This window comes from Zophobas morio, unplaced genomic scaffold (genome assembly GCF_036711695.1).
Source record: "Zophobas morio isolate AGI-343-1 ecotype UQ-CSIRO unplaced genomic scaffold, CSIRO_AGI_Zmor_V1 ptg000021l, whole genome shotgun sequence".
Classification (NCBI taxonomy): domain Eukaryota; kingdom Metazoa; phylum Arthropoda; class Insecta; order Coleoptera; family Tenebrionidae; genus Zophobas; species Zophobas morio.
This window is the reverse complement of record NW_026972126.1, coordinates 14,544,109-14,559,855: the sequence shown is the minus strand read 5'-3', so window position 1 is coordinate 14,559,855 and position 15,747 is coordinate 14,544,109. Positions and strand designations below refer to the sequence as shown.

Sequence of the window (15,747 nt, the reverse complement as noted above, 5' to 3'; positions counted from 1 at the left end):
AACTTTTTTTGATTTTACAACTTTTCTTTTTTTAAATTTTTCTTCAAGGGCTGCGTTCAGTTTGTTTAAAATAAAATGATGAAAAAAAAATACCGTTACGAAGTTACAAACAATTCAAAAATACTTAATTTTGACGTTTCTGAGCGAGAAAACTCTTAGATTGTGTATATTTTTATCGAGAGACAGTGAATGACTTTTTGTGAACTTCCACAGTTTGTAGAATATGAAAATGTATGTTTTCCGTTTCAGTCTATGTGTTACAGGAATTTATTAGACAAATAATCATCTACACTAGTTACCAGTGATATGAAATTTTCAACTGTCGTTAAAATGATCAAGATGATGATGAAACAAGAAATAATGAAATAAAATTTGTTGTTTTTTTTCAATTTTTAGATCCTTTATTTTTAATTTCTCGAATTTTCTGTTTTATATTTTTCAAGTTGAGAACTTTTGAGTTTTTCACTTTTTTCGATTTTGCGATTTTTTAAGTTTTCAACTTTCAGATACTATTTGAAATTTTCGACTTTTCAATTTTTCGTTTCTCCACTTTTACCATTTTTGCAGGTTCTGATTAGATTTTGAAATTTTTTGTTTTCAATAATTCAATTTTATGACTTTTCAATTATGCGATTTTTTAAAATTCTATTTTTGAATGCCTAGATTTTTTACAGCTTTTTTTCTTCAATTTTTCGAATTTTGCAACTTTTGTATTTTGTATTTCCCAATTTTTTAATTTTATTGGTGGGGATGATTAGACAAATTTTTTACCACCTACATGGTATTCCTAATATAAATATACAAAATTTGACAACAATCGGTCCAGTAGTTTTGGAGAGTCCCTGTCTAATAAAAATGTTCAGACTTCCTTTTATCAAATTTTTCTTTCTTCACTTCCATAATTGGAATTTTGCGAGTTTTCAACTTTGAATTTTTCCATTTTTCGATTCCACATTTCCTTAAATTTTCGATTCCCTCATTTTTAGATTTTTCAATTTTTCGAGCTTCAATTCAAAATTTTGCCATCTTTCAATATGTTGAATTTTTATTTTTTTTCGTTATTCACTTTTCGATATGCAATTTTACGAGTTTTTTTACCCTGAATTTTTCAATTTTTCGATCCTTTGTTTCTTAGATTTTTCGGTTTGTAATTTCTCGAATTTTCTATTTTATATTATACTATTCGAAATTACCGACTTTTCGTTTCTGCAATGTTACTATTTTTTTCAATATTTCAGACTTGAAAATTTTTGAATTCTCATCAACCGATTTTTTGGTTTTTTATTTTTCAATTTCTCAATTTTCAAAAAATTGAACAATTAACTAATTTATTACATAATTGCAAAACTTAAAAATTTAAAATTGATTAATTGAAAAACAAAAAACCGAAAAATTGGTTGATGTCAATTCAAAAATTTTCAAGCCTGAAAAATCGGGACATTCCAAAGTAGCGTATTAATTGAAAATTCGAAAATTTCAAATAGTATCTGGAAGGCGACTCAAAAAATTGGCAAAATCGAAAAAAGTGAAAAATTCGGAGTTCACAACTCGTAAAATTGTAAATCGAAAAGAGAAGAAAGAAAAAAATCGAAAATTCGAAATATTGAAGAATTGCAAAATTTTGAATTCAAGCTCGAAAAATCGCAAACGGAAGTGAAGAAAGAAAAATTTGAAAAATTGAAATATTGCAAAATCGCAAAATTTTAAATTGAAAACTACGAATGTTGCAAAAAGAAAAACTGAAAATTTTTATTAGACAGATAATCTCCAAAACTACTGGACCGATTGTTGTCAAAGTGTGTACATATGCATATTAGGAATACTATGTAGGTTGTAAAAAAATTGTCTAGTCATCCCCACCACCAAAATAAAAAAATTGGGACATACACAATTCAAAAGTTAAAAAATTAAAAAAATTGAAGAATCAAAAACTGTAATATTGAAACAATTGTACAAAGTGGAAAAATTAAAAATTCAGAAATTAAAAAAAAATACTTAAAAACCGAAAAATCCAAAATTTAAAAATTCTGAAAAATTGAAAAATTCCAAAGATCTCCACCTGAAAATATAAAATAGAAAATTCGACAAATTACAAACCAGAAATCGAAAAATTGAAAAATTCAGAGTTAAAAATTCGCAAAATTGTAAACCGAAAAGTGAAGAAAGAAAAAAATACAAAATTCAAATATTGAAGAAGTGCAAAACTTTAAATTGAAATTAAAAAAATTTAAAAATCCAAAAACTGGAAAATCGAAAATTTAAGAAATTGAAAAATCGAAAAATGGAAAATTTCAAGCTGAAAACTCCAAAAATTGAAAACGAAAGTGAAGAAAGAAAAATTTGAAAATTCGAAATATCGAAGAATTTTTGCAGAATTTTTAATTGAAAAAAAATATATTGCAAAAACAAAATCTGAAAATTTAAAATTCTAAAATTGACAAATTTAAAATAGGAAAATCGAAAATTAAATTGCCTGTTGTTTATTTTTATTAGACAAGTAATCTCTAAAACTACTGGACCGATGGTGGCCAAATTTTGTATATATTAGGAATACCATGTAGAAGGTAAAAAATTTGCCTAATTATCCCCAGCAATAATTTTGTGACGTCAGTTCAACATTCTGGGAAGTAAAGGTCATTTAAATTTTATAAAACAATATACTTCGATCCTTGTAGTTTATGAGAAGCGAAAAATCGAAAATTTCGAATAGTCCAATATAAAATAGAAAATTCAAGAAATTACAAACCGCAAAATCTAAGAAACAAAAAATTGAAAAATCGAAAAATTGAAAAATTCAGAGTTAAAAACTCCTAAAATTGTAAATCGAAAAGTGAAGAATTGCAAAATTTTGAATTGAAGATCGAAAAATTGAAAAATCTAAAAATTGGGAAAATGGAAAATTTAAGAAATTGTAGAATCACAAAATGGAAAAATTCAAATTTGAAAAATTGCAAACAGAAGCAAAGAATAAAAAAATTGAAAAATCGAAATATTGAAGAATTGCAGAATTTTCAATTGAAAATTGGAAATTGGAAATATTGCAAAAACAAAAACTGAAAATTTTTATTAGACAGGTAATCTCCAAAACTACTAGAGTGATTGTTGTCAAATTTTGTATCATATGTATATTAGAAATACCATGTAGATGGTAAAAAATTTGTCTAGTCATCCCTACCAATAATTAACAAATTGGGAAATACAAAATTTAAAAGTTAAAAAATTCAAAGAATTGAAGAAACAAAAACTGTTAAATTGAAACATTTGTACAATGGAAACATAGAAAAAATAAAAATCCAGAATTAAAAACTTTATTTTTAATTCATAAATTGAAAAATCGAAAATTTGAAAATTGAACAATTAACTAATTTATTAATTGCAAAATATAAAAATTTAAAATTGATTAATTGAAAAACAAAAAAACCGAAAAATCGGTTGATGTCAATTCAAAAATTTTCAAGCCTGAAAAATCGGGACATTCAAAAATAGCGTATTAAAAAATCCCAATATTGAAAAGACAAAATCTGATCAAAACCTGGAAAAATGGTAAAACTGGAAAAACGAAAAATTGAAAATTCGAAAATTTCAATTAGTATCTGAAAGGCGAAAACTCAAAAAATGGCAAAGTCGAAGAAAGTGAAAAATTAGGAGTTAAAAGCTCGTAAAATTATAAATCGAAAAGAGAAGAAAGAAAAAAAAAATCGAAAATTCGAAATATTGAAGAATTGCAAAATTTTAAATTGAAAACTACACATGTTGCAAAAACAGAAACTGAAAATTTTTATTGGACAGATAACCTCCAAAACTACTGAACCGATTGTTGTCAAATTTTGTACATATGTATATTAGGAATACCATGTAGGTGGTAAAAAAATTGTGTAGTCATCCCCACCACCAAAATAAAAAAATTGAGACATGCAAAATTCAAAAGTTGAAAAATTAAAAAAATTGAAGAATCAAAAACTGTAATATTGAAACATTTATACAATGGAAACGTAGAAAAATGTAAAATCCAGAAATTAAAAAAAAATACTTAAAAACTGAAAAATCGAAAATTTGAAAATTGAAGAATTAACTAATTTATTAATTGCAAAATATAAAAATTTAAAATTGATAAATTGAAAAACAAAAAACCGAAAAATCGGATGATGTTAATTTAAAAATTTTCAAGTCTGAATAATCAGGGCATTCAAAAATAGAATATTAAAAAATCGCAAAATTGTAAACAGTCATAAAATCGAAATACTGAAAACTAAAAAATTTCAAAATCTAATCAAAAATTAAAAATCGTGTCTGAAAGATGAAAACTCAAAAAATCGCAAAATCGAAAAATGTGAAAAATTCCAAAGATCTCAACTTGAAAAATATAAAATAGAAAATTCGAAAAAGTACAAACCAAAAATCTAAAAATAAAAAATTCAGAGTTAAAAATTCGTAAAATTGTAAATCGAAAAGTAAAGAAAAAAAAATTCAAAATTCAAATATTGAAGAAGTGCAAAACTTTAATTTGAAGTTCGAAAAATTGAAAAATCCAAAAATTGGTAAATCGAAAATTTAAGAAATTGAAAAATCGAAAAATGGAAAGTTCCAAGCTGAAAACTCCAAAAATTGCAAACGAAAGTGATGAAAGAAAAATTTGAAAATTCGAAAAACCGAAGAATTTTTGCAGAATTTTAAATAGAAAAAAATATATTGCAAAAACAAAATCTGAAAATTTAAAATTGAAAAATTTATAAATTTAAAATAGGAAAATCGAAAATTAAATTGCCTGTTGTTTATTTTTATTAGACAGGTAATCTCCAATACTACTGAACCGATTGTGGTCAAATTTTGTAAATATTAGAAATACCATGTAGGTGGTAAAAATATGCCTAATTATCCCCAGCAATAATTTTGTAACGTCAGTTCAACATTTTGGGAAATAAAGGATATTTAAATTTTATAAAACAATATACTTCGATATTTGTAGTTTATGAGTCAACCTCCATTTTGTTTATTTTAACTATTTTAACTCATAGGACTTACAAAAAAAAAAAATTTCTTTCTAAATAACCTTAGACCATTTTTTTTTATTTTGGACAAATATACATATACATCATAAATCCTTTGGCACAAAAACACAGGAAAAATGTTCGCAATTTTCTGTAATTTTTTCATAACATATACAATCTAAAAAATTATTGTTCCCCAGTATTTGAGGAAACTGTTTTGAAACTACATATTTATATGATACAATAATTCGCTTTACGACTCAATTTGGAAAACACTCTGTATAAACAATAAAAATTATTTCGGCGGAACTTTCCTCATCTCTAGAGGATAATTATTCATTAAACAAGTCCAATTGTTTAGACAATTAACTCTGAAATTTTTACGTAACGTTTTAGGGGTCATAACACATCGAGAAAACTACGGAAGTATTATTCGATATAAAAAAAATCTTCTAAACAATTATGTTGGCAACACTAACGCGTTCATTATTCATTTTGACAATTTCAGTGAAACAACTGTCAAATAAAAATGCCAACATATTTATTTTAAAACTAAATTCCACGGTCTACTAGAGAAGTTTTTTCGGTCAAATTGCATTGCAACAACAACTTTTTTCTAATTGTCATCTGGATAAAAAAATGATTTATTTAAAAAAATGCATTATTCCAAAGTTTTTTTAGATGAAATACTTGTTTTAAGTCAAAAAAAAGACATACTGTTTAAACTGATTTTGATATACAGAGTGAGTCACTACATAATAAAAACACAAAAAACGTTAAAGACCAAACTTATATGGTTCTTTGAGTCCTAAAAACTAAAATTATTTAAGAGTCTTCTGTAAATTAAATTTTAATATACCGAGTGTTTATAAAAAACCTAAAACATTACAATTTTCAAATATCGATATTCGAGTTTTATCAAATGGAATACTTGTATTTCATTACTGCATCTTACTCTATTTTTTGGTTCTCATTCTTTCAATATGTCGGTGTTTCTCTTAAAAAAGTGAAAAATCGAAAAAAAAATTAACTTTAAGTATAAAAAATACTTAATAACGAGAACGAAAATGCAACATCTACTTCCAGGTGACATCATCAAACGTGTGAATGGAACGAAAGATAAGTATATTTTATTTAATTTATTCTACATATAATTCCTAAATTAACATTAATGTCTTACCCAAATTTTGAAGACTAATTGTCTAGATGAACTGTGAAACTAAAAATCAAATACTACTGAAAGCACTGTTAACTTTCAATACTGTGACAGCTGTGGTAAGCAACACCTTTAGTTAATGTATAGTTATTCCACGAGGTTTAACGAGCGCTTGCAAACACGCTTGTTGTCTTTTGAAAAATTTAAAATTACAGTATGCTCATTTAGACCCTAATACAGTGTACAATTTCGCCAACACAAAAATAGCCAATTATATTTTTCATCTACATCCTACGGGTTGTACAATTTCGTCCCAGATATATTCTTCCTGGACATAGCAGCACCTTTGACCTTTAGTAGTTATTGAAGAACAATATCTTAATTAACCTATATTTTCAAAATTCATATTTTTTTCTACGACAGATAGTTACTTATTCACGTCCGCATTCATTTATAAGTAGATATTTTTCAAAGCGCGCTCGAATAACTCTTCACCTCGGCTAACGCCTAATAAAAGAAAAAAACCATTTACATAAGCTCGCACAGCATCTGAGCACTGGTTGCACAAACGTTTATTCGCTAATCGAATTTTACAGGAAATCTCAACTGGGCGCAACCAGGCCGCGAGATGGCGCCAGCGCGGCCCCTAAGTGTATGTACAATAGAATTTTTCCTATCAATGGACATTTTCATACGGTGTTATCGATTGCCGCCTCAGTTGTCGGCAAAATGTCTCACTATGTTACACCGTTCGTTGTTCTCAATCTTGGCTCAGAAATGGTGTTTGTTGTTGCTCAAAGACTACAAGCTCAAAACGTGCCTCTCGATCGAACGAATTTAGGTGAAAAAACCGCTTTCAATGCACTGCATTATGCACGACAGCGCTTGCCAACCGAAACAAACCCCAAATTGCTTATTCTACACATTTTCAATCGAAACATTAGCGAGTGGGTTGCACTACGTTCAATTGCGCTCAATTATTCACAATTGATCGCCCACACCTGCAGCACTGACGCATTCGCGGAGTTGACATCAAAACGGGCTTTTCTAGAAGGACGGGCGATGAAAATTGCGCCGCAGGGTTGAAGATGGGAGTTTTTGCACAAAATAGGTTTGAAAAATTGCAGGAAACTGTCGCACGAAATTTTTTTTCTGGAAAATTTCCTGCTACTAAATTATTGGAGATACTAAAAGTAGCTAAACATTTCGACAATTTTATCACCATATCTTTATCGTAGAAAGTAAACATACTTATTGTCGGTTCCAAGTACTTACGTAGAATTGTGTTGTTAGTATTATTATTATTACGCGCTATGTTGCAAATTTATTTACTGACTGGCTATTTACATCGATAACTCTTGAAACAGGGAAACATTCTATATACTGACTCATAATAACAACTAATGTATGTATTTTGTGCTTTTGACAAGTATATAATTTTAGTAATTTTTACTCAGTGTCTAGTGCCTTTTTGTAAGTTGGTACATGTCTATTTTACGCCAAAATTGTCATATTTGTCAACACAGAAATTTGTCAAGTTCTTGCAGCATTGCCAACCTAAAATTTGGCTTCAAAATCAATGCATCTAATCCATTTCACCAAAAAAAAAGTCCTCTGGTTAGCAACGAAATTTATTTTCAAAATATTTCAACTATTTAACACTTTATTTGACAGTTATTTGTTGTAAATATCAAACCAAACAAAGAACTCGTGGGTGTTGCCAACATATATTTTTTAACGTTTAATTTCAAAGCTTGCAAGATGACTTTTTTCGTTCATGCGGTATTATATCTATGAAAGAAATCAGGTTTGTCTTTTATAACACTGAGACAATAGTGAGATAATACGGAACTTTAAACGTCGTTCGTATTCTATCTATATTCTTTTGGAGTTTGAAGATCAAATAAGTTAAAAGTTCTCTACTCAAAAATTCTGAGACAGCTGATTCGTAAAACAAACTGTTAATGGTCCCGGACCAAGATTTTCGAAAAATTCGGCTTGGAAATTAAGGTTTTTGATCGAAAATCATAAAGGTTCTGGACCAAGATTTTCAAAAATGTTTAAAGTATCGCAACAACCTAATGGCTTCATTCAATCATTCAAAGAACATAACCATGGTACCAGATCAAGATTTTCAAAAAATTTGATTTGAAAATTCGGTTTTTTGAATATTTGGAAATTTCGAAGAAGTTTTTTTTTATCTCAAAATCTCGAAAATTGGTGAAAAAAATCATAAGGGGAGGAGAATTAAAGTTTTTGAAAAGTTGACTTCATATCTTCAAAAAAATTCAAAGACGGGCTAATTTGGAAAATATAAAGTATTAATAACTCTTTACCCAAATTTTCGAAAAATTTGGTTTGAAAGTATGTTCTTTTTTTATTACTTCTACATTTCGAAAAACGGTCAAAAATCATAGTGGGAAGAAATGAAAATTTGCGATTTTTAAAAGGTTACTTAAAAATCTTCCAAAAATTCTGGAATACAGAGCTCAACGAGCGGATTCGAAAAAGATTAAGTGAGATAAATAGTTTCGGTTTAAAAGTTTGTTTTTTTTTATTCGAAAAACGCTTAAAGACGGACTAAGATTTTCGAAAAATTCGATTTAAAGTTAAAAAAAATATGTATATTTTTTTGTTATCTCGAAATCTGAAAAAATTGTCAAACAAAAACTCGTGCATTGAGATTTTTAAAAATTGCATAAAAATCTCCAAAAAATTCAAGGATGCATGGATCACAACGAGTTAATTCAAAAAACATGAAAATGGTTTCCAAAATTTTGAAAAATTCGATTTGTAAATTTCTAAAAATTTCGAAAAACGGAAAAAGTGTTTTAGGTTTTCAAAAAGTTTGATTTGAAAAAAATGTTTCTAAATATCTTGACATTTCGAAAAACGGCCAAAAAATCATACGGGTTGTATAAAACATCAAGTGTTAATAGCTCCGGACCAAGATTTTCGAAAAATTCGGTTTGAACATTTGATTCTTTTTTTTAGTATCTCGGAAGCTCGAAAAACGGACAAAAATGTCCGTGGTATCGAAAAATTGAGATTTTTGAAAAAATTTAGGGTTATATAGATCTGAACGAGATCATTTAGAAAACATCTTAATGGTCCCGGACCAGACTTTCGAAAAAATCGGTTTGAAAGTGGGATTTTTTAAACGTGTTGTAATTGCGAAAAACGGCCAAAAAATCATAGGGGATAGGTGAAAAAATAATATTTTTGAAAAGTTGCCTAAAAATATTCAAAAAATTCTGGGATATAAATCTCGATTTAAAAATAAAATTGGTCAAATATCTAACAATTTCGAAAAACGGGCCAAAACGGACCAAGATTTCCGAAAAATTCGATTTGAAACGTAAAATTTGTTAGATATCTAAAAATTTCGGAAAAGATTGTTTGATTTTTTTTTATAACTTGAAACTTAGAAAAACAATAAAAAAATCATACGAGGGGGTGATGAAAAGTTGCCTACAACACAAAGTGTTACTAGCTCCGGGACAAAGTTTTCGAAAAATTCCGCTTAAAATTTAAAAAGGTGTATTTTTTAACAGTTCTAAAGGTCGAAAAGCGCTCAAAAATTGATACAGGGGTAACAAAAAATTGATATTTTTAAACAGTTGCATACAATTCCCCAAAAAATTCAGGGATGTATGGATCTTGACGAGTCAATTCAAAAAACATAAAAATGGTCTCCAAGATATTTGAAAACATTCGATTTGAACGTAAGATTTTTTAAATATCCCGAGATTTTCAAAAAACGGTAAAGAATCATGGGGGAGGAGAGAAAAATTGAGGTGTTTGAAAGTTATGATTTTTAAATATATAGAAATTTCGAAAAACAGTCAAAAATGAACCAAGAATTTCGAAAAATTGGATTTGAACATGATTTGAATACTGGAATTTTGAAACATTTTCTAAGGCCCTCAAAAGATTCATGGATGTAGAACTCAGCGAGCTGATGAATAATAAAAGTTAACGCTCCCGGACTAAGACCCGATTTATAGAAAGCGAAGTTAAAGTTAATTCGCGATTAACTTTTAACTGAGGTCCGTTGCGAAGCAACGCGCATATTTTAACCAATCACGGGCTCATATTCCATATTTTAATTCTCTGTTAACCTAATCGAGGATTAAATATTTAACTCGCTGTTCTATAAACCGGCCCTTAGAGTTCCAAAATATTCGGTTTGAACGTGATTTACAAATTGTTTATATAGCACCGCATCCAGATTTTCGAAAAATTAGATTTGAAAAGTAATTGTTAAATATCTAAAAATTTCGAAAAACGGCCTAGATTTTTTAAAAATTCGATTTGCAAAATAAAATTTGTTAAATATCTATACATTTCGAAAAACGTTCAAAAACGGATCATGATTTTCGAAAAATTCAAGTTGGAAATGTTCGTTTTTAACCCCTCGAAATCTCCAAAAACGGTAAAAAATCCATAAAGGGAGAAGAGTCTTAGCAAACTGATTTTTTTGAAAAAGTTACCAAAAAATCCAGGGATACAGCGAATCTTCTTCTTCGAAAAGTTGAATATTTCGAAAAGTTGTCTAATAGTCTTAAAAAAAACTTCCACGAGCTGATTCGAAAATGTGTTAAAAATCTAGACATTTCTGGAAACTTCCAAAAATGAACCAAGATTTTCAAAAAATGTAATTTGAATTTATTTTTTTTTTATAACTAGAAATCTCCAAAAACAGTAAATTATCGATAAGGGGAGAGAGGTATTAGAAAATTGAGTTCTTTGAAAAGTTGCCTAAAATTCTCAAAAAATTCCGGGCGAAGATTTAATCAACATTTTTGAAAAGTTGCTTAAAAATCCTCAAACAATTCTAGGATATGCATCTTGACTAAATAATTCAAAAACGATGAAGTGTTAATGGTACCGGACCAAGATTTTCGAAAAATTCGACTTGATTTTTTTAAATATCTCGAAATCTCGAAGAACTGGAAAATTGAGAATTTTGAAAAGTTGCCTAAAAACCTCAAACATTTTTGAAAAGATTCGGGTTGAAAAAATTTGCGTAAAGTAACTTGAAACCTACAAAAGCGATAAAAAAGTGTTAAAATCCCCGACACTCGATTTTTGAAAAATTCGATTTAAAATTTGAAAATACCCCGAAGATTAAAAAAACGGTAAAAAAATAATGCGGGAGTATTGAAAAATCGGTATTTTTGAAAAGTTGCCTAAAAATTTAGAAATATATAGATTTCGACGAGTTCGTTTAAAAAACATTAGTGCCTCCCGACCAAGATCTTCGAAAAAATCGGTTTGAAAGTGGGATTTTTTAAATATCTTGAAATTTCAAAAACGGTCAAAAAATCATTAAGGGATGGGTGAAAAAATTGTGTTTAAAAGTTGCCTAAAAATGCCAAAAAATATCTGGGACACAGATCTCGACGAGTTGATTCAAAAAAGATAAATACTTATCTCCGAACCAAGATTTTCGAAAAACGGTCAAAACGGGCCAAGATTTTTCGGTTTGAAAATGTTTTTTTAATACCCCGAAATCTTCAAAATCGGTAAAAATCCATATGGGGATCTCTCTTCCCGGTAAACATTAGAAAAATGAGTTTTTTGTTAAAAAGTTGCTTAAAAGTCCTTAAACAATTTAGACATATATTCTGACGAGTTCATTTCAAAAAACATATTAGTGCTGCCGGACCAAGATTTTCTAAAAAATCGGTTTGAAAGGAGCGTTTTTTAAATATTTACCCAAAAATGACCAAAAAATTCTGCAATATAGATCTCGCGAATTAACTCAAAAAAAGATAAATAGCTTCGGATCATGGTTTTCAAAATTTCGGTTAAAAGATTTTTTTTAAATATCTAGAAATTTCGAAAAACGTTTAAAGACGGAACAAGATTTTCAAACAATTTGTTTTGACATTTGAAAGATATTTTTCGTCTTGAAATCTGGAAACTGTCAAAAAACTCATACATTGAGGGGGAACGAAAAATTGAAGTATTTGCCTAAAAATCTGTAACAATTATTGGGACGTAAATCTCGAAATGTATCCCGAAACAAAATAAAAAAAAAGTCGGTTTGAAAATATTTATTTCTAAATATCTTGAAATTTCGAAAATCGGTCAAATAATCATAGGGGTTGTCTAAAACGTAAAGCTCCAAAGCAAGATTTCCGAAAAACTCGGTTTGAAAACGTCGAAAAAATTTTTGAAAAGTTGCCCAAAAATCCGTAAAAAATGCATAAATATGAATATCAACGAGTTCATTTAAAAAACATTTTGATGGTTCTTCGAAAAATTCGGTTTAAAAGTAGGATTTTTAAATATTTTAAAATTTCAAAAAACCGTCAACAAGGCATGGGTGAAAAAATAATATTTTTGGAAAGTCGCCTAAAAATGTTAAAACAATTCTAGTATATAAATCTCGACGAGCTGATTCAAAAAAGATAAAGTAAGATAAACAGCTGCAAATTAAAATTTTGAAAAAATTCGATTTGAAAAGTAAAAGTTATTAAATATATATCTACAAATTTGGAAAAACGTTCAAAAACGAACCAAGATTTTCGAAAAACTCAATTTGAAAATGTTTTTTTTTTAATAAATCGAAATTTCGAAAAACTGGAAAATTGAGAATTTTGAAACGTTGTCTAAAAAATTCATGGATATAGAACTCCACGAGCTACTTCGAAAATGATAAAACTTAATGATCCCAAGATTTTCAAAATATTTATGTATTTTTTAAGACCCCGAAAGCTTGAAAAACGTAAAAAATTAATTGCTGGAGTATCGAAAAATTGATATCTTTGAAAAGTTGTCTAAAAATCCTCAAAATATTTAGAACTACATAGATTTCTACGAGTTCATTTAAAAAACACCTTAATGCTCCCCGACCAAGATTTTCGTAAAATCGGTTTAAATTACAATTTTTTAAATATCTTGAAATTTCAAAAAACGGTCAAAAATCATAGGGGTGGATGAAAACAATTTTGAAAAGTTGCCTGAAAATGCCCAAAAAATTCTAGGATATAGATCTCGACGTGTTGATCTCAAAAAGATAAATAGCTCCGAACCAAGATTTTCGAAAAATTTGATTAGAAAAGTAAAATTAGTTAAATATCTAGAAATTTCGAAAAACGTTCAAAAATGAACCAAGATTTTCGAAAAATTTAATTTAAAAATGTTTTTTTTAATAATCCTGAATCTCCAAAAACAGTAAAATATTCATAACGAGAGAGAATTAGTAAATTGACTTTTTTTGAAAAGTTGCTAAAAATTCTCAAAAAATTCAGGGATGCAGATCTCGACGAGCTAATTCGGACAACAAAGTGTTAATTGGTCAGACGAAGATTAAAAAAAAAATTGGGGTCGAAAACATTTTTTTGATATCTCGAAAGCGCGAAAAAGGGTTAAAACATTCATACGGGGATATCAAAAAATTTACATTTTTGAAAAATTGCTTAAAAATCCTGAAAGAATTCTGGGATATACATCTTGACGAATTAATTCGAAAAAGATCAAGTGTTATTGGTCCCGGACCAAGATTGTCGAAAAATTTGACTTGAATTTTTTTTAAATATCTCGAAATCTCGAAGAACTGGAAAATTGATATTTTTGAAAAGTTGTCTAAAAAAACTCAAAAAATTTAGAACTACAAATTTCGACGAGTTCATTTAAAAAACATTAATGCTCCCAGACTATGATTTTTTAAATATCTTGAAATTTCAAAAAACGGTAAAAAAATCGTAGGGGGTATTTGGAAAAACATTAAATCGTTGTCTAAAAATGCCCCAAAAAATCTGGGATATAGATCTCGACGAGTTGGTTCAAAAAAGATAAATAGCTCCAACCAAGATGTTCAAAAAATTCGATTTGAAAAGTAAAATTTGTTAAATATCTAAAAATTTCGAAAAACGTTCAAAAACGGACCAAGATTTTCGAAAAATTAAATTGAAACTTTTTTTAATATCCTGAAATCTCCAAAAATAATATAAAATCCATAACGGGAGAGAGAATTATAAAATTGAGTTTTTTTGAAAAGTTGCTAAAAATTCTCAAAAAATTCAGGGATGCAGATCTTGACGAGCTAATTCGGAAAACAAAGTGTTAATAGGTCGGACGAAGATTAAAAAAAAAATTGGGGTCGAAAACATTTTTTTGATATCTCGAAAGCGCGAAAAAGGGTTAAAATATTCATACGGGGATATCAAAAAATTTACATTTTTGAAAAATTGCTTAAAAATCCTGAAAGAATTCTGGGATATACATCTTGACGAATTGATTCGAAAAAGATCAAGTGTTATTGGTCCCGGACCAAGATTGTCGAAAAATTTGACTTGAATTTTTTTTTAATATCTCGAAATCTCGAAGAACTGGAAAATTGATATTTTTGAAAAGTTGCCTAAAAAAACTCAAAAAATTTAGAACTACAAATTTCGACGAGTTCATTTAAAAAACATTAATGCTCCCGGACTAAGATTTTTTAAATATCTTGAAATTTCAAAAAACGGTCAAAAAATCATAGGGTGTAGGTGAAAAAAATTTGAATCGTTGTCTAAAAATGCCCAAAAAAATCTGGGATATAGATCTCGACGAGTTGGTTCAAAAAAGACAAGTAGCTTCAACCAAGATTTTCGAAAAATTTGATTAGAAAAGTAAAGTTTGTTAAATATCTAAAAATTTCGAAAAACGTTCAAAACGGACCAAGATTTTCGAAAAATCCAATTTAAAAATGTTTTTTTAATACATAACCCGAAATCTCTAAACAATAGAAATTCTTTAACGGGAGAGAAAATTAGAAAATTGTTTTTTTTTGAAAAGTTGCCCAAAAATTCGAGTTGATTCGAAACAGATACTCCGAACCAAAATTTTCGAAAAATTCGATTTGAAAAGTAAAATTTCTTAAATATCTAGAAATTTCGAAACGTACCAAGATTTTGTCATTAATTTTCAATTCAATTTGAAAATGTTTTTTTAATATCTCGAAATCTCCAAAAGATGTAAAAAATCCATAACAGGAGAGAGGTAAATATTAGAAAATTAGAGTATTTTTGAAAAGTTGTCTAAAAATCCTCAAAAAATTCAGGGATGCAGTTGTCGAGGAACTAATTCGGAAAACATAAAGTGTTAATAATCCCGGAACAACATTTTCGAAATATTCGGTTTGTAAGTGATTTATAAAATGTTCATATAGCTCCATATCAAGATTCTCGAAAAATTTGAAAATATGTATTTTTTAGTATCTCGAAAACTCGAAAAATGGTCAAAAATTAATACGGAGGTATCGAAAAGTTGATTAAAAATCCTCAAAAAATTGGAAAAAGATAAAATGTCAAGATTTAAAAAAAAAATGATTTAGAAATGATTTTCTTTTTATACCCTGAAATCTCTAAAAAAAACACAACTAAAACGGTTTGAATATTGTCTGAAATTTATTCAGAGCTTAATAACTGCAAATTTTGTGTTATTTTTTAAAAAATGTTCTAATGTAAGGGATAATTATTTTAGCTTTTGAACAAACCTGATTAGGATGTTTCTAGATAAATTTATTTTGTAGTTATCCCCCTTTGAGTTTGTAACAATTAAAAGTGAAAATTATATTAAAAACAGTTAAAATCCATATAATGTCAAGAA

The 15,747-nt window shown here is 28.0% G+C and overlaps 1 protein-coding gene across 3 annotated transcripts in view; it reads left to right on the top strand.

The window, feature by feature from the left end:
* The first annotated feature begins 6,866 nt into the window (after nt 1-6,866).
* LOC135131961 (protein OSCP1) overlaps nt 6,867-15,747 on the top strand; it is a 21,312-nt gene continuing 12,431 nt past the window's right edge. For 2 of the 3 annotated variants that reach the window (XM_064059839.1, XM_064059840.1), the window contains exon 1: nt 6,867-6,985. In XM_064059839.1, the coding sequence (XP_063915909.1) occupies nt 6,874-6,985 (112 nt within the window). In that variant the 5' untranslated portion in view covers nt 6,867-6,873. Of the gene's footprint in view, nt 6,986-7,010; nt 7,256-15,747 lie in introns of those variants that run through there. The other variant, XM_064059841.1, reaches the window with a different exon arrangement.